Source organism: Oculina patagonica, chromosome 1, assembly GCF_052425735.1.
Source record: "Oculina patagonica isolate OP01 chromosome 1, crgOcupat, whole genome shotgun sequence".
Taxonomy (NCBI): Eukaryota; Metazoa; Cnidaria; class Anthozoa; order Scleractinia; family Oculinidae; genus Oculina; species Oculina patagonica.
This window is the reverse complement of record NC_135758.1, coordinates 45,790,057-45,813,484: the sequence shown is the minus strand read 5'-3', so window position 1 is coordinate 45,813,484 and position 23,428 is coordinate 45,790,057. Positions and strand designations below refer to the sequence as shown.

The 23,428-nt window shown below is 43.3% G+C and overlaps 3 protein-coding genes and 1 pseudogene across 3 annotated transcripts in view; 2 read left to right on the top strand and 2 right to left on the bottom strand.

Annotated features, from left to right (window-relative positions):
• LOC144646360 (uncharacterized) overlaps positions 1 to 23,428 on the top strand; it is a 152,917-nt gene that overhangs the window by 104,670 nt on the left and 24,819 nt on the right. The gene's annotated exons all lie outside the window — the stretch shown is intronic.
• Positions 1,843 to 5,364, bottom strand: LOC144633855 (uncharacterized). The gene is made up of 2 exons (XM_078492754.1): positions 2,339 to 5,364; positions 1,843 to 1,990 (listed from the first exon to the last, which is right to left on the bottom strand). The coding sequence occupies exon 1, from the start codon at positions 5,333 to 5,335 to the stop codon at positions 3,620 to 3,622; it is 1,716 nt and encodes a 571-aa protein (XP_078348880.1). The 5' UTR covers positions 5,336 to 5,364; the 3' UTR covers positions 1,843 to 1,990; positions 2,339 to 3,619.
• Positions 5,352 to 9,064, bottom strand: LOC144646178 (uncharacterized). The gene is made up of 3 exons (XM_078505749.1): positions 8,757 to 9,064; positions 5,427 to 8,408; positions 5,352 to 5,370 (listed from the first exon to the last, which is right to left on the bottom strand). Exons 2-3 carry the CDS (start codon positions 7,019 to 7,021, stop codon positions 5,352 to 5,354), a joined length of 1,614 nt encoding a protein of 537 aa, XP_078361875.1. The 5' UTR covers positions 7,022 to 8,408; positions 8,757 to 9,064.
• Positions 21,901 to 23,328, top strand: LOC144646088 (uncharacterized; annotated as a pseudogene).

Sequence of the window (23,428 nt, the reverse complement as noted above, 5' to 3'; positions counted from 1 at the left end):
TCAATCGGTGGACAGGTGTGATATCACACCTTGCCCTCTTTCTGATCACAATTTTGTATCTTTTGTTTTTGACAATTTATTAAAGAGGATAGCGTTTACTTTGCCTGCAAAAAACACAAGGAGCTTTGCTGGGAGCGCATTAAATTGATGATTTGTGTTATTCGCCCTCTACACCGTCTGTTTGAGAGTGACAACTCTGTTCGGACGTCGACGTTTGAGAGTTGTAAGGTGTAAAAATCTGCAGCAGGGCAAAATGGCTCGAAGAGGGTGAGCGCCCTGGGTAATATTTTTTCAACTTAGAGCAAACTAAACTTCCGAAAATGTTGGGTTTATTTCATTAATAAATGGTGCTTAAGACGGATTCCGCTGAAAGTTCGAGCAATGAGTGCGAAAATTAAGTACCAAAAATCTACTCATTGCACGGCAACATTTTGTATACTATTTAAAAGATCTCATCGAAATTCATTTGTCTTAGTGACCCCGCAATTAAATTCTAAAGCATTCTCGAGAAAATTAAAGTCAAACCTCGAAAAAATGTATTAAACGCGCGCCATTTTGTTTTGAACTGGCGCAAGACGTCCGTTTTAACTGAAAAAAAGACAACTTCAAATCCATTTTTCTCTCGCGGGGTCAGCTTGAGTGCAAAATTTTTTGCAGGTTTTTGTTAGCTGAACTAAAACTGTTGCCATGCTAAGAGGTCTTTTTGGTAACTTTATTTTTGCCTGTATTGCTCGAAAATTGAGCGGAAACCATCTTAAGTTTCTATGCAAAGAGAAATTTAAAAGGTTCATGTAGATTTTTATGCTCAGTAACATTCTGAAGAATTAATTAATTCTTATGATCAAGATGATTTATTGGCATCTACATCTAGTAGGCTTTCCTTTGAACAGTCTTCATTATGTGAAGGCGAGCTTAAGTGTGAAGAAATTATATTTGCTGTCACAGGTTTTTATTCCAAGGCACCAGGACCGGATGGCCTGACTGTTGGGTTCTATAGGATGTTTCTTGATTTATTAGGCCCTTGTTTATTTTCCATTAATAATTCTTTTTTAATGACGGTGAATTATGAGATAAAAGACAAGTCATACTCAGGTTATCTTTAAAAAAAGAGATGCCAAAAGTTTGAGGGACTGGAGGTCTATTCCTCTTTAACATGGATTATAAGATTTGTTTGAAAGCTCTTTCTGTTCGGTTAGCTAAAGTTTTAAGTGTTATTGTTAGCCCAGATCAGACTTGCCCTGTGCCTGGTCGTAAAATTTTGTCGAATCTGCACAATCTTAGGAATATTCTTGATTACATTGATCATACAAATGAAACCAGGATTTTAGTGAGCTTAGATCAGGAGAAAGCCTTTGATGGAGTCAATCGGGTTTTCTTACACAACCTCTTGGAGCGTTTTGGCTTCCGGCCTAGTTTTCGCGGTTGGATTTATACCCTTAATAACAGCACTAATATGCGCACAATTGTTAATGATTTTTTTAACAGAAGCGGTCCCTTTGGGTCGCGGGGTCGGGCAAGGAGATTCCCTTTCTCCGCTGCTTTATATTCTTTGTGTCGAATCTCTTGCATGTAAAGTTCGAGATTGTCCCGATGTAGACGGCTTTCTCCTGCCCGGTGCTAGGGGAACACAGTATAAAGTCGGTTTATACGCCGATGATACAACTAGTTTTGTTAAGTCTGTAAGATCTTTAGAGCAGTACTTGATGTCATTAGAATTTATGAGCGTGGTTCTGGGGCGAAACTTGTAAGTGCCAAGATTCCAAGGTTGCGCATTACTTAGAAAACTTAGCAATTACAGGAATAGCGCTGTGCGAGACAATAGACGATTCGAACTCCACTTGATAGCATGATTAAAAACACATTTAATCACAGTTCAAAGTTCTAGAATTACACAGATAGCGACGAAACAAAGTTCGTAGTAGCGATGGTAGCAATAGACGTAGCAGAAGTAGTAATAGCAGGTGATCGTAGTAGTAGTAGTAGGTTCGAACTGAAATACGATAATTAAATAAAGTATTGCTTAGACATAGCATTTAGCTACATATGGATTTAAACGAGCGTGATAATTCGATAATAGATACTTGAAAAGTGTCTCCAAAGGCTAATGACATAAACTAACAACTATAAATATAACGCAAAGATTAGATGCCGAGAACATCTTACAAAGTGGTGTAAAAACTGAACTGAATTATTAACACTACACATACCTAAATCACGAGCAATAATTTGGTAAAAATCAGACAATTACAATTATAGCGTGACGATAAAACCTAGCGTTGAAAAAGCTAATTACTCGGCAATCACGGCTAGAAAATAAGATAAAGAACTACAAACTTACTTTGGTGACGGCTCGCACAAAGATAGCTGAAAACCAAAGTCTTCAAGAAAGGTAGCCTGTAGCTGATCCTCTGATCGTAGCGGTTGCGGGATAACTAGCAACTAAAGCTATTGCGAGTCGCTTTTTATAAGGTACAGCTACGTGATTATGCCTAGGGCGTAGCACAAACGAGTATACTAGATAAAGTCATTTCCTAAACAGCGAATTTAGCCGTGAGTAAGCATGAATTGGCAAATTCCTAACTAAATCGTCATGCAGTTTTGAGCACGTTCTACTAACGGAAATTACAGCTATAATTATTACTAGAAAATACCTTTAAAATAATAAGAAAGAACTGGGGGCGTTTCAAAACTAACATTCCGGCCCCTTAAAGGCGACAAGTCTTTACTAAATATATAAACTAATAGGTTTGAAACGCTAACTCTAATTTCTAATTGATTATTAAACCGTAAATGTTCATACTAAATGTTCATTGTGATAACGTTTCCTTTAATCCTTGCTTGTCATTTCTGCTGCTTCGAGGAGCACAATCTTGTCAACAGGTCTCACCAGCTCGGAAGTCCTTGTTTTGACCTTTGCTGGTGGCTTTGAAGGTGTTACTCGATCCTCTGGTAGACTTGCCATTTTTTGTTGCATAGTTGGTGCTTGACGTCTTCGGCAGTTGAAGCACGTGTTGAGTATGTTGCGTACACTTGATCGCGCACCGATGATCCAGAATTGCTGCCTGATCAGCGATAGTGTATATTTAACTCCAGAGTGTCCAGAAGCCCGGTGGTAGTAGTTAATGATTAAATTAACTACGTGATGTTTTCTTGGAAGAATAGCGGGGTGCTTAGCATCGCTCTTGATCGGTGCGTTGTGAAGACGTCCTCCTACTCGGATAAGGCCGTTTTCCATTACTGGGTCAAGCTTGTGAATGCTGCTTGACTTCTTAACTGTGTTCTTGTTTCTTGTCTCTTGTGGTTCTTTATAATTAGCGGCGTGTCTGAGATCTTGCATTTCTTCTTTGAAGCCTTGGTTCTGCACATGTTTAATAATTTCTACTTCGGCTTCCTTCATCTCGGATACGCTCAGTGGGGTGACTTTCTCAGCGTTCGCTTGGTAGCTGATTTTCTCGTTCACCTTGCGTCGTTGAACTTGTCTTCGTAGGATGTTTTTGTAGCGTAAAATCCAAGCCACGATTTTTCTTAGGCGGGTCCATGAGGAGAACCTTTCGAAGACCTTGCTCAAATTATCTTCGGTTTGCTTGCTTGCTTCGTTTGCAAATATTTCGGCGGTCTTCTAAACCTCTGGATCGTCAGCGGAGATCTTGCCCAAATCAGCAGGTCTTTGCGGCCATAATTCCTCTGACTTGGTTAGGAAATCCGGTCCTTGTGTCCAGCGGTCATTGCTTAGGAGTGCGTCGACAGTCATGCCTCTGGACGCTTCGTCGGCAGGGTTGAGTGAAGTATCAACGTACCTCCACTGTGTTGCGGTAGACTGATCTAGAATAGCTGAGATGCGATTTGCGACAAAGGTCTGAAACCTCTTGTCCTTGTTTTCTATGTAGCGAAGAACACAGGTGCTGTCAGTCCAAAACGTTGAACTATCAATAGGCATGGTAACTTCTTGCTTGATCATACGGTCCAGTCGTGTTGCTAGAACGGCTGCGGACAATTCCATTCTAGGAATCGTTACTGATTTAAGTGGAGCTACTCTCGACTTTGCCATGATCAGAGAGCAGTGGACCTTTCCGTTAGCATCCGTTTGGCGGAGGTAGGATACAGCTCCATATCCTTGGCTGGATGCGTCTGAGAAATGGTGTAATTCACGACGTTGTACGGCTGCGAATTCTGGTGGCTTGAAGCATAGCGGTATTTCAAACCGTTCCAATTTAGGGAGGTCGCTAAGCCAGGCCTCCCATTGACGTTGCGTTGATTCCGGGACCTGGTCATCCCAGCCGAGGCCCTTTAAGCACAGATCTTGTTGAATAGTTTTAGCCAGCAGCATGCATGGAGATACGAACCCCAGTGGATCGTATACTGAACAAATTATCGACAGAATTCCTCTTCGAGTAGCGGGTTTTTCTCGTTTTGCGATTTTGAAACTAAACGTATCGGCGAGAACATTCCACTGGACGCCTAGAGCTCTTTCTGTTAGCACGGCATTGTGGTTAAAATTGAGATCCTTCACTGATGGTGCTCTCTCTGATTCGGGAACAGAGTTAATTACTTTCTTTGAGTTGGATATCCACTTAGTAAGTCGAAAGCCTCCCTTTGCGAGCAGCTCACGAAGTTGGCCTACCAAGCGGACAGCTTCGGTATCTCCTGGCACTGATCGAAGGCAGTCATCAACGTAGAAGTTTCGCTTAACGGTTTCGATTGTTATTTCATCGAAATCTTTCTTGTTATCTTCAGCAGTTTTCTTAAGGGCGTAGTTTGCGCAGCTAGGAGATGAAGCACCGCCAAAGAGATGAACTGACATCTTATATTCTTCTGGCTCTTTTCCTAAATTGCCGTCCGGCCACCAAAGGTATCGCAGGTAGTTTCGGTCGCTTGGCCGGACTCGAACTTGGTAGAACATCGCTTCTATGTCAGACATAAGGGCTACCGGATCTTCTCGGAATCTCGTTAGAACACCGACCAGGGTGTTGGTCAGATCCGGCCCCTGTAACAGCTGGTCGTTAAGGGAAGTTCCGCGGTACCTTGCTGAGCAGTCAAATACGACTCTGACCTTTTCCGGTTTCTGCGGATGAAAGACGGGATGATGAGGCAGGTACCACGTGTCCTTCAGGGACAGGTCTGCGCTGGTCACTTTTTCGGCGTAATTCTTGCGAAGAAGGTCGTCCATAAAATCTGTATATTTTTCTTTCAGGATTGCATCTCTTTGCAGATGTCCCTTTAGCGGTTGAAGCCTCCTTTCTGCTTGCGACCTATTATTCTGTAAAGGAGGTGGATCAATCTTCCAGGGCAGGGCGATTTCATAATGGCCGTCTAAGAGCTCGACGGTAGCTGTCATGGTTTCTAGTGCACGTTTATCGTTTTGTGACATCGCTGATTTTGATTCGTACGTTGAGTCATTGAACTCAAGTTTGCAGAAGTCTTCGAACCTTTTAGTTAAGTCTGCAGTGGTTTCAACGAAGTTGGCGGTTGGCATCTTGGGCTGCTTTCTTCCCAGGGGTCCGTTGAGTGTCCAGCCCAAGACTGTTCGGGTTGCGAAGGGACCACCATGTTTTCCTTCACGTACTTCGATTGGCTGAAGTATTCGCGGTGCGTCACTACCAATAAGTAAACCAATCTCTGCATTGATGTTTGCTGGTAGTTTGATTCCGTTAAGATGCGGCCAGCGGTTTACATCTTCTTGCTTGGCGATAGCCTCAGTCGACACTGGAAGGCTGGGCCTTGAGTACACCTTGGGTAGCTCTACTGTGTTGCTTCCGTTAAGGTCAGACACCTCTAAATCGACTAGTGAGCACTGGATTTGTTCATTTGCTGTTTGCATGGTTGTCAGTGAAAGGTGAGTTTTCTTTCCACTGGCACGAAGCTGTTTCAGGAGGTTTTCAGTGCAAAAGGAGGTGTTCGAACCGGAGTCCAAGAAGGCATACGTTTGCACGATTTGATTTTGGCCTTTTGCCTTGACCTTCACGGGAACAATTGACATTCCTACGACAGAATCGCTGGCAACATCAGATGCGTTGACGTTTACGTAGCAGTTACTTGCTTGTGTCGCGGTGGTATTTGCTGGTGCTTCGGTCAATTGCTCGGTCTGATTCGCAGGCGTTTCTTTAACGTGTAAATAAGTAGAATGTTTCTTTGTGCACCCTTCGATTCGACAGAAACTACGTTTTGGGCAATCTTGCACAAAATGACCGGTGACTAAACAATTTACGCACAGCTTGTTAGAGCGAACAAACTGGTAGCGGTTGCTCAAAGTTAGCTTTTTGAAATCTTCGCATTGCGATAGCCAATGGTTTCTCTTACAGGAAGGGCACTTAATTTCCTTTCTCTCTTCTTTATTGCCCGGCCGCTGTTGAGGGGGTTGATCTTGTCCTTGTACGGCGAAAGAATTTGCATCCTTTCTCGGCCTATGTTTGTGCTTCAAATTAATGAAGGGTGGCCTCTGCTCGGTTTGGACCTTGCCGAAAATGGGATGGTTAGTCACTCTTGACCTTGCTTCTACAAACTCCGAGATGTCCTTCAAGTTGGGATCCCTCTTTTCTCTCTGAGAAATCATATCCACGAGTTCGCGCCATTTCAGCCTTAGTGCATAGGGTAGCCGCTCGACAATTTTCCTTAAGCTGTCTGGGTTTTCAAGCCGGTTCAGGTAGCCGATTTCTTTAAGTGTGTTGCGGCAGCTGGTTAGCAGAATCGAAAATTTCTGAAGCGCAGAACCATCTTCAGCGCGGATTGGTGTTCCGTTGATTACACGGTCTACATAGGCGGTGGCTATATTGTATGGCTGCCCGTAGCGTTCTGCCAGTAGCTTCCTTGCTTCATCGTAACCGATCTCATCTGGCATAGTAAGACAGCTTCGTACAAGATCTTGCACTGGACCGCTAGTGTACTGTAAAAGGTAATACAGTCTGTTGCTTTGGCTAGAGGTTTTTCGTTCTACGAGATTTTCGAAGGCGCGAATAAATTCGCAGTACTCGATTGGGTCGCCGTTAAAGACAGGAACTTCGGGTTGCGGTAAGGTTAACGCCATAATAGCCTCTTGTTGCTGGTGTAGAAGGATTTGAACTTCGCCTTTGGTAGAGAAGATGGGGTGGCCTGCGGCAAACTGTTGAGGTTCTGACTGGGTGTTAATTCATATCCACCTTCGGGGGCATCTGGTGTTGGCTGACTCGCCGGCTCTTCTGGCTTCGGGTTGACTGGCACTAGAGGGTCAACGGGAGGTGGCTGCTCTGGGGTGTCCTTAGGCTGCGTAACGCTATCCTTCACTTTCTCTAGTTTTAAATTCCTTTTGTCTGCATTAAGAGCTTGATCGTTACCAGTCGAAATTGTTGTATCGCGCTTATCGCTTGAGATTTTGTTTGCGGCGTTTTCTCTTCCTTCCGCTTGCGCATAAGCTAGTTCCTCGGCTTCTGCCATTGCTAATTCGGTTTCGAGTTTAAGTTCAGTTTTGCGCTGTCGCAATTTTAACTCTTCTTCTTCGATCTGGTGCAGTCTCTTGAGCGTCGCGGCTTCTGCTTCTAAAATGGCCTTTCTGGCAGCGGCCTTTGCTCTAGCGCTAGCAGATGAGGTACGTGACGACTGCGACGTGCGCGAAGTTTGCGATTTGCGCGAGTTGCGTGAGGCTTGCGACGTGCGTGAGTTGCGTGACGAAACTCTAGACACGTGCGAAGGCGTGCCGATGTTTGACACGCTATCCTCTGGCCTAATGTCTTGGAAAGAGTTAATAAGTCTGGTCGCTTCGACTCCGGTTACCCAAAAGTCGACGTTTTCTTGCAGGCCTTCTACTTGGTCAATTACTAAATTGTAATAATGCGATGACTCTTCGATTTCCTCTCTTTCTGTAAGTTGGCTGTGATATGTTCTGTGCGCTGCTTGGAATTTCTTAAGTGCTTCTTCTAATTCTTTTGTTTTCTCGATTACTCGATCGACATTACTTTCATCTGTCATCAGATCGGTAATTTCTTTGACCTTTTTAGTTACGACGCCCTTAGCGTTACCACATGTTCGTTTTGTTTCCATTGCGGTGATTGATGTCTCAACCAATTCACGTCCGGTTATCGGATGACGATTGCTTGATTCGGTGACGTGACGTGGCCAAATTCCTTCACGGCACGAGGTTGCTTAATCGTTTCGAAGTTAAAATGACGCTTGCCGATCAAATTCGAACTAATGTAAGTGCCAAGATTCCAAGGTTGCGCATTACTTAGAAAACTTAGCAATTACAGGAATAGCGCTGTGCGAGACAATAGACGATTCGAACTCCACTTGATAGCATGATTAAAAACACATTTAATCACAGTTCAAAGTTCTAGAATTACACAGATAGCGACGAAACAAAGTTCGTAGTAGCGATGGTAGCAATAGACGTAGCAGAAGTAGTAATAGCAGGTGATCGTAGTAGTAGTAGTAGGTTCGAACTGAAATACGATAATTAAATAAAGTATTGCTTAGACATAGCATTTAGCTACATATGGATTTAAACGAGCGTGATAATTCGATAATAGATACTTGAAAAGTGTCTCCAAAGGCTAATGACATAAACTAACAACTATAAATATAACGCAAAGATTAGATGCCGAGAACATCTTACAAAGTGGTGTAAAAACTGAACTGAATTATTAACACTACACATACCTAAATCACGAGCAATAATTTGGTAAAAATCAGACAATTACAATTATAGCGTGACGATAAAACCTAGCGTTGAAAAAGCTAATTACTCGGCAATCACGGCTAGAAAATAAGATAAAGAACTACAAACTTACTTTGGTGACGGCTCGCACAAAGATAGCTGAAAACCAAAGTCTTCAAGAAAGGTAGCCTGTAGCTGATCCTCTGATCGTAGCGGTTGCGGGATAACTAGCAACTAAAGCTATTGCGAGTCGCTTTTTATAAGGTACAGCTACGTGATTATGCCTAGGGCGTAGCACAAACGAGTATACTAGATAAAGTCATTTCCTAAACAGCGAATTTAGCCGTGAGTAAGCATGAATTGGCAAATTCCTAACTAAATCGTCATGCAGTTTTGAGCACGTTCTACTAACGGAAATTACAGCTATAATTATTACTAGAAAATACCTAAAGTCGGTTTATACGCCGATGATACAACTAGTTTTGTTAAGTCTGTAAGATCTTTAGAGCAGTACTTGATGTCATTAGAATTTATGAGCGTGGTTCTGGGGCGAAACTAAACGTTTCTAAAACCGAGGCCATGTGGCTGGGCGCCTGGCGTTCGCGCGTGGATGAGCCACTTGTTCTCACTTGGGTTAAAAAGATGAAAATTCTGGGAGTTGTTTTTGGTCAAACCACAGAACAGGATAATTGGCAACCGAAGCTTCAAAAGCTAGAAAAGCATCTAAATTTATGGAAAACAAGATCTTTGTCTCTTGTTGGGAAATCTTTGATTGTCAATATTTTGGGTATTAGTAAGTTAGTTTATCTGGCTAGTGTCTTGGGTTGTCCCTAAATGGGTCACTGCTAGAGTTAATGAATTGGTCTGGCCCTTTATATGGGGCTCACGCATTGAGACAGTAAGCCATCAAACATGTTGTCAGTATTTTGTGCGTGGTGGGTTGAATGTGGCTAATTTTTCGATTAAGGGTCAGGTCCTTAAGCTAGCTTCTATGGCTAGCGTGGCCTGTGATTCAGAGTCTAATGCTTTTTTCATGTTATAATATTTTATTGGTTCTAGATTGGCCACTTTTAGGCCTGAGTGGTCGGTTCTGCGTGATAATATGTCACCTTGCACGCATAATTTGACACCTTTCTACTCAAAATGTTTGAATGTCCTAAATGGTCTTCCGGGATCCTTTTTCTGCCAAGAAATGTTATCTTTCTCTTTTGAAAGAACAGTCGTCACTGCTGTTACTCCCTAGGTTTTGGGGTCATTTTGTTGGTCCTTTTTTTTTAACATTTTGCAAAAAAATCTGTTCTTATCAGTGCTGCACTTCGATAACGGTCAAGAGCCAGGACAGTCCTTTTTTCGCTAGTTTTATCAGTGTGTTTCATCGTTCTCTATCTTCCTTTGCTGTGGTGACGTTCCACGTACGTTTTTTGCTGACGTTGGTTCGCATCTGTCAACTCTGGTGGAAAGTACGGCTGCCTGTGCTTTTGTTTTTGGCCATGTGACCTTGTCATGCAACAATGGTTTTAAGCAAGCCACGTGGCCACTTTGCGCACCGTCGAACGGTTCGGCTTACCGTCGAATAAGACTTAGGAGAAATCGATGCATTGAAAATTGCCCAGTCTCTTCCTGACTACAAAGATGTAATTAAAGGAATTGTTCCCGTTCACGGCAGAAAATTTTTGATATTGCCTTAGCTCATAGCGAATCAGCCACAAAACCTGCCGCGGACGGCTTGGATTAAGAACACGTTCTTGTGCCGCTTCTCCTTTTAGGCCGCAATTCTATTCATGTTTCAATCTTCGCGTCAGTGGAATACCCCGACAAGGATCTGGTAACTCTACTCTCAACTTATCGAGAGCTCAAATCTCACCGTGTTCGCCATCTCCGCTTCTCTGAAGAAGGCTACAAACACATCGAAAACAGTGTACGGGTCGTAGAATTTCTACGAATCGATCGCGATATCCCCAAGCGTGTGTCGCTCGGAGGATTAGACATTGGTTTTAAATATTCAGGTCAACCTGTGACATGTCACCGCTGTCATTCACTCGAACACATGGTGAAAAACTGCCCTTTTACCCGGCGAAATCCCGTCCCAGGTAGCGATCGCAGCGTGCCGGAAACTGATGAAAATAGCATGGAGGTCCAAACAACTCCCCCTCCTGAATCGACATCAAAACCACAACCACCACCCTCTTATGCCGCAGCGGCCACTGGCACTGCGGATGATGAGCTCTCACCGGAGCAATGAGAACAGAAGCATCAACAGGGGATCAGAGCCCTCCAAAGGCTCGCTCAACACCAAAGAGATCTTCTTTTGGTGAAGCAAAGCAACCCCAGCCCCCGTGGCTCGACATTACTAGAGACACCCACCACCAACCACCCAGCAACGAGGAGGATGAAAACACCAGCAAAAAGCGCTTTATAGATGAGCCTTCATCCACTAACGCAGACTACTGTTCCACCTGCGAGTGAAAAAGCCGTCGATCCTGCCTTTCATAAAGGCCCTTTTGTCTACAGGCCCAGAGCGAAAGTTGTTGGTCAAATCTGTTCCGGCCGTGCCCTTTATTTACACCACAACTATGGCCCCATCACTGACGCGTTGGCCAAACAACTCTCCCTTCGGAATCGACATCACACCCTCAACCACCCTTCTCGTACTCCGCAGCGGACACTGGCACTACAGAGGACGTGCTCTCACCGGAGCAAAGAGAACAGAACCGTCAACAAGGGATCAGAGCTCTGGAACAGCTCAAACAACAACAGAAAGAGCTTATTTTAAGCAAAGCAAAACAACCCCAGCCCGTGGGTCGACGTCGCTCGAGACCCCCATAAACGACCTTCCCCCCCCCCCCCCCCGCCAACAACATCTAGCGACAGGATGGATGAAAATTCCAGCAAGAAACGCTCCATCGACGAACCTACTTCTACCAACGCGGAATCTACCGACGCGGAATCTCCTAATGCACCCGCCAGTGAAAAACCAGTTGATCCTGCAGGCCTCAAGCCTTTCATAAAGGCTCTTACAACTACAGGCCCAGAGCGAACCCTGTTTGTAAAAACAGTCCCAGCCGGCACTTTTTACAAGTGCCGTGCCCTTCATTTACACCATAAGCACGGCCCGATCACTGATGCGTTGGCCAGAAAAAACAAAACGAATGACCACGTACGTTCCAACTGGGATGCCATTAAGGACAAACCTCAACCGGACGCCTATGCTCAACTCCTGATTGAACTTCAACGTATCCAAACTGGCTTCAAAATATTTAATTCCAATGCTTGACACTAACATTCAGTATGAACATGATTTGCCTTATTGTTATCACTATGGCGGTGTCCATTTGCACCATAAACGTTAACGGAATCGCCGAACATCCTAAACGAGAGAAAATATTTAATTATCTCAGTCTGATGATCGCTTCGTGCATGAAACTCTGAGTAACTGTCCGTGAAGTTTCTATCTTAATTATTGTATTCCGCTCTGCATGTATTTGCATCGAGCACTTCTACGATTGTGTGAAACTTTTTACATTTTTCTTTGTTTTTCTTTAATTATCTCAAATCTCTATATTTTGAAATCTATCTCCTCCACAAGACACATTTGTCGGAGGTCACTCAAGGTGAGCTTTGGAGACAACAATGGGGCGGTCACGCTCTGTGGTCTCCAGGCACCAATCAATCGGCCGGGGTGGGCTTGCTTCTCCATCCACGGAGCGCAGTTGAGATCGCCGGCCATAACATCGACTCGGATGGTCGAGTCATAGCGGCTAAACTTAAACTAAAGGAGCAGTATTTCAAATTCTTAATGTTTATGCACCTAACAAACATTCCGAACGTGAGACATTCTTTGGATGCCTGTGGGGTCTCTCGTTTCGAAATGTTGACACTGTTTTGGCAGGCGATTTAAACTGCGTTCCAGATGTCCGAAAGGACAAATGGGGAGGCGATGACACCTTTGGAGACAGGTATCTTGCAATTAAACTCTTTTGCGGATTCTCTTTCTCTAGAGGGTGTCTTCCGAGTGAAATACCTGTCGGACCGCTTATTCACTTGGTTTAATAGCCCACACTCGGTCGGTTGTCGGATGGATAGATTTTACACTCCCAAAGCGTGGAGACCACTATTGTGAGACCATAATTGTACACAATGTCCGTACTCAGACCACCAAATGGTTTCTATTTCTATCACCCTAGGGCATTTGAACCCTAGAGGGCAAGGCGTTTGGAAATCAACACACGTCTGTTAAAATCAGACGCTTTCGAGCGAAGTTCAGGCTCGGGGTTAAACCCCAAGAAAACCGAGGGCTTGTGGATAGGCTCTCAAGCCGGGCGGATTTCAGGCCCTGTTAATATCACCTAGGTCACCAACAAGCTTAGAATCCTCGAGTTTACCTTGGTAACGCTAATTTAGACCACACTAACTGGGCTGATCGAGTCTCTAAACTCGAGAAACGCCTTAACTTATGGCGCCTCGGACCTTGTCCCTGAAGAGAAAATCCATGATTATTAACACCCTCGGAGCCTCTGGCCTCTGGTACACGGCCACAGTGGTCAATATGCCAGAATGGGTGCACACACAGGTCTCGAAAGCCATTTGGGGCTTCTTGTGGGACAGGAAAACCGAATCATTAAAGCGTGACGTGCCCACTTCCGTGGCAACATGGAGGTCTGTCTGTGATTCACACTCTCGATAAATCGCGTGCCCTTTAACTTCGATGGGTTTCCAGTGTGGGCGACATCACACACGTAAACAAATGGGTCTTCTTCGCACGGTATTGGATCAGTTTTCCCTTAAGGTCGCGGGGGATACCTACAGCATGAATAAATTCATGAACCGAAATTTTGCTTGACCTGCATCTTTTAAAACGCTTATTTCTCGGCTGTTATAGGTGCGATTAAGCTCAAATTTTACAGAGACATAAAGAAATGATAAAAGATTATGTATGTAATCATTTATTGGGTAGATCGTACTTAACGGCGATGTAATAGCCACGTCAGTGCCAAATTGGGAAGAACATGATTTCGGTGGCAGAGTTTGTGGAACGACTAAGAGACAGCACACTGTGATCTTGTCAAAAACTAATCAGTCAATATCTCTAGTGTGTCATAACAGAAGCGGATTTTTTAATTTAAAATTTGCCAGCAAGTTATGGCGGTTTAAATGCGCAAATTTTAATTTAATGCCTTCTACCTCTTTCTAAAAGCGCTCTTTTAAAATTCCGCCTCTGTTATGACACACTACAATATCTATAGTTTACCTATCTGCAGTGGCAAGTCATGAAGTTCTGTATCCGCGCTGTATTCTCTGCCACAAAATTGTCGGAAAAGTCCAAACTTTGAGATTTCCGAAGGTATCCCGACCAAAACACGATCAGTTTCCAAAGGAGAGATGTAATTATGGTAATTATATTCCACGCTTTTATGGTGAGAACAATGCGTTTTTATGAAGGACACGATTGTTTATGCCGAATATTATTGTGATTTCTCTGAGTTGCAGAGAGTTGCAGAAACATTCAAATTTGAATAAAAATTAGCTCATAGACTTCCTACAATCTATATAAACGTATAACGCCAAGTGTTTAAATTGGTTAAAATATCAAAGAAACGGGAATTTTTATATATTTTTATATTTTTATCCAGTCATGAATATCTCGTAAAGTTGTCGATGTCAGTCGTTGCACTTCGTGCATACGCTTTAAATAAATGCATAATGATGAGCCTACTGGTGTCCCCCGCGACCTTAAGCCGTATAATGAAAAATTGGGCGTTTCTCCACTCCAGTGAGCTCTCGAAACATCTCGGGGATGACAAACCTGCCTTTTACCAGCATTTTTTAGCGGCCATCGGTCGAGTGGGGATTTATTTCGATTTACTCCCGAACCACAGTGGAAACACTTTTTCTTTAAAGCTCATGCCCTCCCCTCCCCTGCGGCTACCCTGCACGTAACAGTGGGAGCGGAAGTTCAACCAAGCCTTTAACTGGCCGCATATTTGGAAACACATATATGGTGGTCTGAGTACCAACTGGGAAAGCGATATTGCTTGGCGAATCACTCATGGAGTTGTTACAACCAGGGCTGACTCAAAGTGAACGATTTGTGCACTGGGTGTGGGAACAAGGAAACTTTCTCCCATGCCTTTTGTGACTGCCGGCTCGTGTCTACTGTGTGGAGTTGGATGTCGACCTTAATTAATACACGCCAATGAGCTATGCTCATTCCTTATCAAGCTCACCCTAAATGAGCTCTGGGCCGCAAGGAACCTTGGCACATTCGAGTCAAAGTGACCTTCGGCAACAGCAATCATAGATAAAATTAAGGCTTGTGTCAGGCACCGCATTAAGGCTGCCTTCAATGTTAGTTCTCGCCAGGACTTTATTAAGTCATGGACACACTAAAAAGTACTGTGCTCTTATGAGCAACAAATGCTTTCTATCCACATATAAGTGATTTTTTTTGTATAAGTTTAGCTATTTAAATAGTCAATTCTTAATTTAATCTTAAGGAAGGTTTAAAACAACAAAAACACAAAAAATCCTTCCTGGCCCCCTGTGACCTGGGTCAGAATCCGGTGAACATCTTCCGATGGAGGCCTAGCCTAGGGGGAAGCAGTTTTCAGGGCGTTACTGAGTGGGTGAGAGCCACTCTCCTCACCGGCCTTTGTCTGTGTTTATTGTTTCTCACACAGGGCGGGGTCGCTTGTCAGAAGGCCTGGCCAGTGGCGCCCGGTATGCTTCGATAGGGAGCAATAACATTTTATCAAGGTGGGTGACAGCCACCCTTCTGATTTTCCAAAAGTCTTATCACAGTAACTCTTTTTGGCCGCGTATTACAGCCTCATACGTTGGTCCATACTCAAATTACCGCCTGTACCTGACTGAAATCTTGTAATTTTCCTAATTTATCTTGATTATCGATGATCACAATTATGTATATCAAGTGATCCACAATTATTGCACAATATCTTAATAGTGTATAAAATAAATGTGATATAAAGAAAAAAAAAAGTATCTGTTCTGCCAATCGGCTTGCGATCGTTGATCACGAAGATGACGTCAGAATCCGATCCTCAGGTGAACTGCGTGTTTCAAGATGGCGGCGAGAGTAGTCACACGTTTCACCACGAGACTCAAAATGAAGGTGTTAATCCTCGTGCTAAGAATCCTGATAATGCCCAGATAAATGATGAAGATGTCCGTAATTCTTATGCCAGCGCAGCAAAAGCGGCAGCTCCTGAAGGAGAATTTCCCATATCATACGTACCTGATGAAGAGAACAAAGTGCCAGAGCGACCATGTACAGCCTTTGTGAACCCAATTCCAGCGAGAGATTTCTTTGAGGCCCTGAATAATGCTGAAATCGACTCCAATCATCTACTGTGCATTCAACATCTTTTATCAGGGAAAGTGCTTTTAACGTTCCGAAATGCTGAATTCTGCGGTCAGTTTTTACGAAGAAATGTGCTAGAGATCAGAGGTCAACCCTTCGCTTTACAAGATGTAGACAAGCCGCAAACTTACTTGCAGATTTTCGATGCGCCGTACGAGATGCCTGATTCAACAATAATAAACCGCCTTGCGAAGTTTTGTGACGTGCTTCATCACCGCCGTGGTTATTTTCGAGAACCTGGTTTCAGAAACATTCAAGCCGGTGTCCGGCATTACCGTGTTCGAGTCAAACAGCCTATTCCAAGTTTTCTAAGATTCGGAAGAATGCTAATACACCTTCGTTACGACGGGCAACCAAAAACATGTCGTCACTGCAATCAGACGGGACATTACACCCAATCGTGCTATTCTGTTTTCTGTTATAACTGTGAGCAAGTGGGCCATCTGGCCTCCGAATGCCCTGAATCCACTTGATGCAATCTGTGTAAGAGAGAAGATCACAAGGCTTGCGATTTCCCGCACTAGTGGTCGAGACACACTGAGAAATATTCAAATGACCAGCCAGAAGATCCCAAAGACCAACCTGAAGGTTCAAGTGAACAACCTGGTGATCCCTACGAAGCTCCTCCTGATGATCTGGAAGGACAAAATGATTCAACTGTGCAAAACCTTGATGAACCCACAGCGGCGAACAACACCTTCGTTTCACCACCTCCCGCAGACCAAAACAGAAATTCTGGAACCAGGGAAACTTCTCTGTCTGACGTTGAAGACTTCAAATCTGCCGACAGAATAGAATCAGACAAGCTTTCGGAAGAAGACGAAGAAGAATCAGTTGAGCAAAACTCCCCGCCTCCACAGCGACCGTGAGGAAGACAACCTGCGAGAATGCCAGATGTAGATATTCCAACCAGACAACCGACTAAACCAATGATCGTCACCTCCACTCCGAAGAACACTGCGAGTCAGGAAACAACCCTTAGCATGGATCAGCAAACACAGGAACTTTTCCCGAACACTGAAGACAATCAGACACCTAAACGTAAAATTAAAAAACCCTTAACTATAAGATATAATTTGTTTCAAAAATATCGCTATTGCACTGATAATTTTGAAAAGTTATTTTTTATTTGTTTTTACATTGTGCCTCATTAAATAGAAATTTCTCAGCATTGTAAATCATAGCGAACAAATATCACTGATGACAGATCTCGCACAGAAATTCATGACAAATAATAATATTTTGAGAATATTTTCATATTGTAAAACGTGACACTCGGCATCATCACAGATATTTTAGAACTTGATATATCTCAAGAAAGTCTACACGCTATCATAGGTTATTTTTGTTAGTCTACCATGTTATTTGTCTAAGAAAAATCTGACTGTAAAGTTGATTTTGGAGGGCTGTTTATTATCCTGATTTTATAGATATAAGGATAGCAAGTGGATACTTTTTCAAGAACAAATTTAATTGTGAAGATGGCAATCTTACAATAGCAAGACCTACTAGAATCTAAACAATTGTCAAGTCAAGTTAGCAGTGCAAAGATGAGAAAATAGAAATGTGACGATAGGATGACACCAAAACTGTGTGTGTCTTAACATACACTTTCAAGGAACAAGTAATTAGGCATGAAAAACGAAAAGTTCTGCTGCTAAATTTGACCTGTCTCAATTACCAATAAACCAAAGTTGCTCAACTGAACAGGGGTTTAGCTTAAAAGAACAGTGTGCTTTCTGTGGTGGGAGTTGTGCAATTGAAAAAGACAAAAAACACCCCGACTGATGGCGGAGGGTTTGTGGTCAACTTAAAGTGTGAAGCAAGAAATTCAAAAGCAAAGTCATTTAAAAGGAATACCTTTAAATGTCCAGATGGGCAGGAAATTGACCGATAAATCTAAGGACGAAATTATGCAGGAGGTTGTGAGGGTTTTTTCGCGCGGAGTTGTTGCGTGCCAAATTGGATATGATATCATTAGGGTTACTTTTGACAACCCAGACAATTTTGAGGCTGCGAAGAGGAACTCCGGTGTTCATCTCTTTGGCATGTACTGTGCTGTCCTTGGCGGTGGACCTCCCTCCACCTTGGTTCACCTCTTTGATTACCCCTACGAGGAAGATCATGACGCCATTAAGGATGTTTTTAGTGATTTTGGTGAAGTTAGAAACGTGAGGTGCCAGTCTTACGTTGGCAACCCGAATGTGTATACTGGTACCCGTTTTGTAAGCGTTGTCCTCTCGGAAACCTTACCTCACTTTGTCACTATTAATGGTTATGCGTGCCGTATTTGGTACCGTGGGCAGCCGCTCGTCTGTAACTTGTGTGCCGTTCAAGGTCATAAATCTGCCCACTGCCCGAATAAATAGGACAAAATAGGACAAAGTCAGGAGAAAGGTTGAGTGTCTTAGTGGAATCACTGGGCGGGTTACACAGCAAAGTCAGCAAAAGTAAAATTTTGTGACATTATTTGATTTTGTCATGCCCACTCAAGCTATGAATATCAATCATGGAAAATTTACACATGGTGATCGAGGTGATGCCAATTAGGTAAATGCTGCACAAAATGCTGCACGTGAGAATGGAGACGACAAAGCCTATCCAATGCACCAGGGAGATGGAAGCTCAACACTAGCTTCTATTTTGATTTATGAGGACTTTCTTTCTATGGTCATGGACTTTTGGGCCTCGATGCTGTTGCCTAAGGAATCATTCATGTTTATACAATCTTGCTGGGACCGTAGTAAAAACCGCATTTGAGGCATTGCAATTAATTAATGTTTTGGAAATCTTCTGTGGCCAATCAGTTTTGCTCTCTTCTTGTCAATCTGTCAAGTAATCTCGGGATAAAAATTGACCTTGGTCAAGTAATGCTCCTTGGATATACGAGTCCCATCAAGGATTGCAAGGATTGAGTTGGCAAGTTTGATGGGCTTACGAAGGTGAAACTTCGTCCAAGTATTTTATTTTAAGAAGCATGGGGCTAAGAATTGGATTTCTGCCATGAAGAATTCTAATGGTAGTATTATCTCTGACATTTCAGGCGTTTGTGATTTCTGGTTTCCAATCTTTTCTCCGCCTGTTAGAATTATTCTGCTAGTCAGTGCCACCTTTTGGACAAGTTGACATTGGCCTTATGATAAAGAAGACTCGTGCGAGTCATGAATCACAACCCATGAGTTGTCGCAGTTGCGGTGGCAACGATCACGTCGTAAACAGGTGCAGGCTACCCAAGGTGCTTTAATTGTGACCCTTATTATATAAAGTCTCTTGCTCACTCACTTATGGTTATGGTCATCTTGCTGAGGAATGTGCATAATATTTATGCAATGTGTTGAAGACCATGTCACTTTGCACTGCCTTTTTATCTTTAGTGCAAATGTGGAAGCAAGAAATATTTCTGGTGTTGTGCCATTTCGCAGATGATGTCAAAGAGAAGCCTAAACAGCCTAGGCAACAGCCCAAACAACAGAGTCAATAGAATCGGGTTAACAGTCAGAAGTCGCAGAAAGCTAAAGACAAGAAGAAAGGTTCAAGGAGAAGAAAAGGCAGAACGATAAAGAGTCCAGAGAGAGGTGAGCCCAAATTAAAATGGAGTTTTGAGATCAGAGAAAACGGCATGAGCAAAGTCAACATCAGGAAAGCTAGCGTGCGAATGAGCGTGCATGAGAACGCAGCAGAGAGCAGAAGCGTGATTACTCTCAATGCCGAGAGAGATTCTCAGGAGACTGTCATTCATATAACTGTCTTTAATCTGCCTTTTGATTTGTCGCATGTGGCATTCATTTAAAGACTGACTCAACATAGTGAGGTTTTACATTAACGTTGTTGCCGTTTTGATTTCATGCTGGCTGTATACAATGGGCTTAGACATTATCATGCCAGAGTTTTAAAACCAATTCCAATCTTTTTGCGTTTCAGGTGTGTGCAGATTCTTCTACATCTAGTCATTATAGTAATAAATGCACCAATAAGATCTGCTTTTTTTAAAAAATCATGACCATCAAAGAGAACAAGTCCTGCTTAAAAGCTCTGTTCCTTCTGTAATGAGGGTGGCCACATCAGTGTTGACTGTTGATATTCCTGGATTTCACCGACTATCTGTTAACATTTCATATGCTTTAATTTAGCTAATTTGTATTTTATTTTATTAATGAATGGACAATGGACACTGATTGTTTTTCTAAATTGGGGAGGTTTTTTGCCATTATGTCGCTCCCCCTCCCCCCCTCCCTGTTGGTCCACTGTTACCGTTTTCAATTACCCTCATGATGGGTCTGATGAGATTGTCAAGCAGGCTTTGGCCTGTTACGGGGAAGTTGATGGAGTGTGCTATCAGCACTTGTCCAATATTCCTGACATAAGCACTGGGAACCATCTAGTTAGAATCAAGCAGACCGAGGATATTCCCCGTTTTATCTTCATCGACGGGCTGCGTTGTAAAGTGTGGTACAGGGGTCAGCCCATTGTTTGCGACATTTGTCGTAAACGGGGGCATACCTCTGTGGGCTGCCCTTATAAGGGCAAGTGTTTACTGTGTCACGAGGCGGGCCACTTTGCCCGAGAATGCACTAGGGCTTGTCGTTATTGTCGAGAGCTTGGTCACCAAGCCGATCAGTGCCCGCGTAGGGAGGCATACCGGGCTGACTACCCTGAACTTGGCCAAAATTCTGATGATGAGTCAGATGCAGAAGGTGATGATCCTGAGGCCCAGGTGAATGTTGGGGCTGGTTCTCAGTCTCTCTTTTCAGATGAGCATTCTGTAATTTCCTCCAATCCAGAGGGTCTTGTTGATAGTTCTATTCCTGCTTCTCCCGCGAATGTCACTCCTGTTTACTTTTCGCAGGATGAGCGTGAAACCAGCTTGATGAGTTGGATTCTCAAAGTTCGCAAAGTCAATCTGTCCTTCAGAATTGTGTTGTTGCTGGGGTCGCTGAAAATATTGCTAGCGCAAGTGCAAATGTAGTTAATAATAATGGAAGTAGAAGTAATGAAATGCAAAGTAATAGTAATGAAAGTAATGGTAATCAAATGCAAAGAAATGGTAGTAAAGAAAAGCAAAATAATGGTAAGCAAAGTAAAGTAAAGGGTAAACATGATAATGCTAAGGGTAACAAAAGTAATGTTAAAGAAAAACCAAGTAATGTAAGGCAAAAGCAAAGTAATGTAAATGAACAATGTAATGTAAGTGCTACTCAAAGCAATGTTGATGGAAATGATGGTATTGTTAGCGTTGATTTAACTGCGGAAGTGAAAGGGAATGATCTTCTGGCATCCCTGTGGTTATCCTTTCTCTTGATCAGGAGAAAGCATTTGATCGAGTTGACTGGTCATTCATGCATTCAACGTTACTGGCGATGGGATTTGGTCCATCTTTTGTATCTTGGGTGGACCTCTTCTAGAACCATGTCCAGAGTGCTGTTAATGTTAATGGTTATCTCTTGTCCTTCTTTAGCTTGTCCTGTAAGGCTGTCCTTTGTCTCCTCTCTTGTATGTGCTTGTGTCTGAAGTCTTAGCTGTTAACATCCGTTGTAACCCTCCTATCTTTGGTCTCCGTCTCCCCGGCTCTGATCCCCTGTCGCCCATCTCTCAGTACGCTGATGACACATCTTTGATCTTGTCCTCTGACGATTCCATAGTTGCGTCTTTTGAGACTTATGCTCTTTTTGAGAAGGCCTCTGGCTCCAAGGTGAATCAATCAAAAACCAAGGGTCTCTGGCTTGGGGGTTAGAGTGGTCGCTCAAATCCTCCTGTCGCCCTTGATTGGACGTCTTCTAAGATCAAAGTGCTTGGTGTGTTTGTCCGTGTTGGCAACCTCGAGGAGGCTAATTGGCGTCCACGTATCGATGCAGTCGACCATGTTCTCGCATCGTGGCGTTCTCGTTCTTTGTCGTTTCGTGGCAAGGCTCTTGTCATCAATGCTCTGGCCTTGTCCCGTATCTGGTATGTGGCTTCTCTTGTCCACATGCCAGCTTGGGTCCAAAGTGAGCTCACTTCTCTGGCCTTTAAGTTTTTTTGGAGTGGGAAGCGTGACCTTGTGTCTCACTCTGTCGTTTCTCAAGCCCTCGCTTTTTGGTGGTTTTTCTGTTGTGGATATTAAGTTGTGGATATTAAACTTGTTCGCTCCAGGCTCAGTGGGTGAAGCGTTTTGCCTCTTCCCCTTCTAGCTGGGTGACTTTTCTTGATTATCGTTTTAAATCTGTTTTTGGTGTTGCCCCTATGGAGGTTTTCACTTTACCATATGCATTTAATTTGAGGTCTTTGCCGCCCTTCTACAAGTCCCTTGTTCTGGCTTGGCGTGCACTTGATGGTTTCTTTTCTGCCTCGAAGAACTCTCTAGTTTATGGTTTCTCTTTGCCCCACTATTGTCTTCCTGTTGCTGGCATCTCCACTAAATCCTGTTATCAATTTCTTTTGTCTGAAAACATGGTTACGCCTCATTGCGTGGAGAAGTTTGCCCCCCACTTTTGGTGCCCTATATTGGCCCACCACGTGGAACGCTCTCTCTTTTTTCGACTAAATTGGAAGATCGCCCACGGTGTTCTATACACTGCCGAGCAATTGGTTTCTTATGGTTTGTCAGTTTCTCTCTCTTGTTTTTGCGGTGCCCCTGTTGAGTCGCTGCAACATCTGTTTTTCTCCTGCCCTCTCGCCCAGAGTGTGTTGTCTTGGTTGCAGTCCCTTGTGTTTTCCTATAGTCATATGTCCCCTGTTTTTCTTCCCCGCCATGTTTTGTTTGGTGTTTGTCGGCTGATTAGTATATTGTATTGTTGTCTGGCTTCAGGTTTATTCATATCATATTCTATTTGTGTTAATTATTAATCAAGATGCACATTTATATATTTGTAATCTCGGATGACTATCACATGATATATTTTCTCTACAACAAGTTAGTTCTGTATCTGTATCAACATCTAAAGCTTTAATAATGTAAATTTTTCTTAGTTTAAAACACATGATGTCTGCCTCGGAACTATTCTCTGCTCTGCATAAAGATCTGGACTACGCGTCACTAAATAGTGGCAAACAGCTACAGTTTCCATCTTATGGACTTTCACCCGAGAGGAACGTTACTGAGCAACAGCTATTACACCAGTCAAAAGACAAGAATCAAGCTCATGAGCAGACGGTAGAAATGCATCAGGGGTTAAAAGCTCTTCATCTTCAAAATGCCCAGCTCAAGGGAAAACGTGCCACACCCCCAAATAATGGCGACGAAACAAAACAACACTCACATGCCGCAAAAGTCCTGTGTGCAAAATCCTTTATGTCCCACGAGGACATTGTCAAGGCAGTCTTTGGCTGCTTCTCTACCCTTGGCGGGTAAAATGAGGTAATTTGGGTGTCTTCTGTCATAAACGAGGGGTAAAGGAGGGCCATGCAGAGAGATGGTATCCATCTCTTTGAACTTTATTGCAAGATGCTTG

Bases quoted from the DNA above. Each gene is read 5' to 3' on its own strand.
- LOC144633855 (XM_078492754.1), bottom strand. From the start codon at position 5,335: ATGACAGCTACCGTCGAGCTCTTAGACGGCCATTATGAAATCGCCCTG.
- LOC144646178 (XM_078505749.1), bottom strand. From the start codon at position 7,021: ATGGCGTTAACCTTACCGCAACCCGAAGTTCCTGTCTTTAACGGCGAC.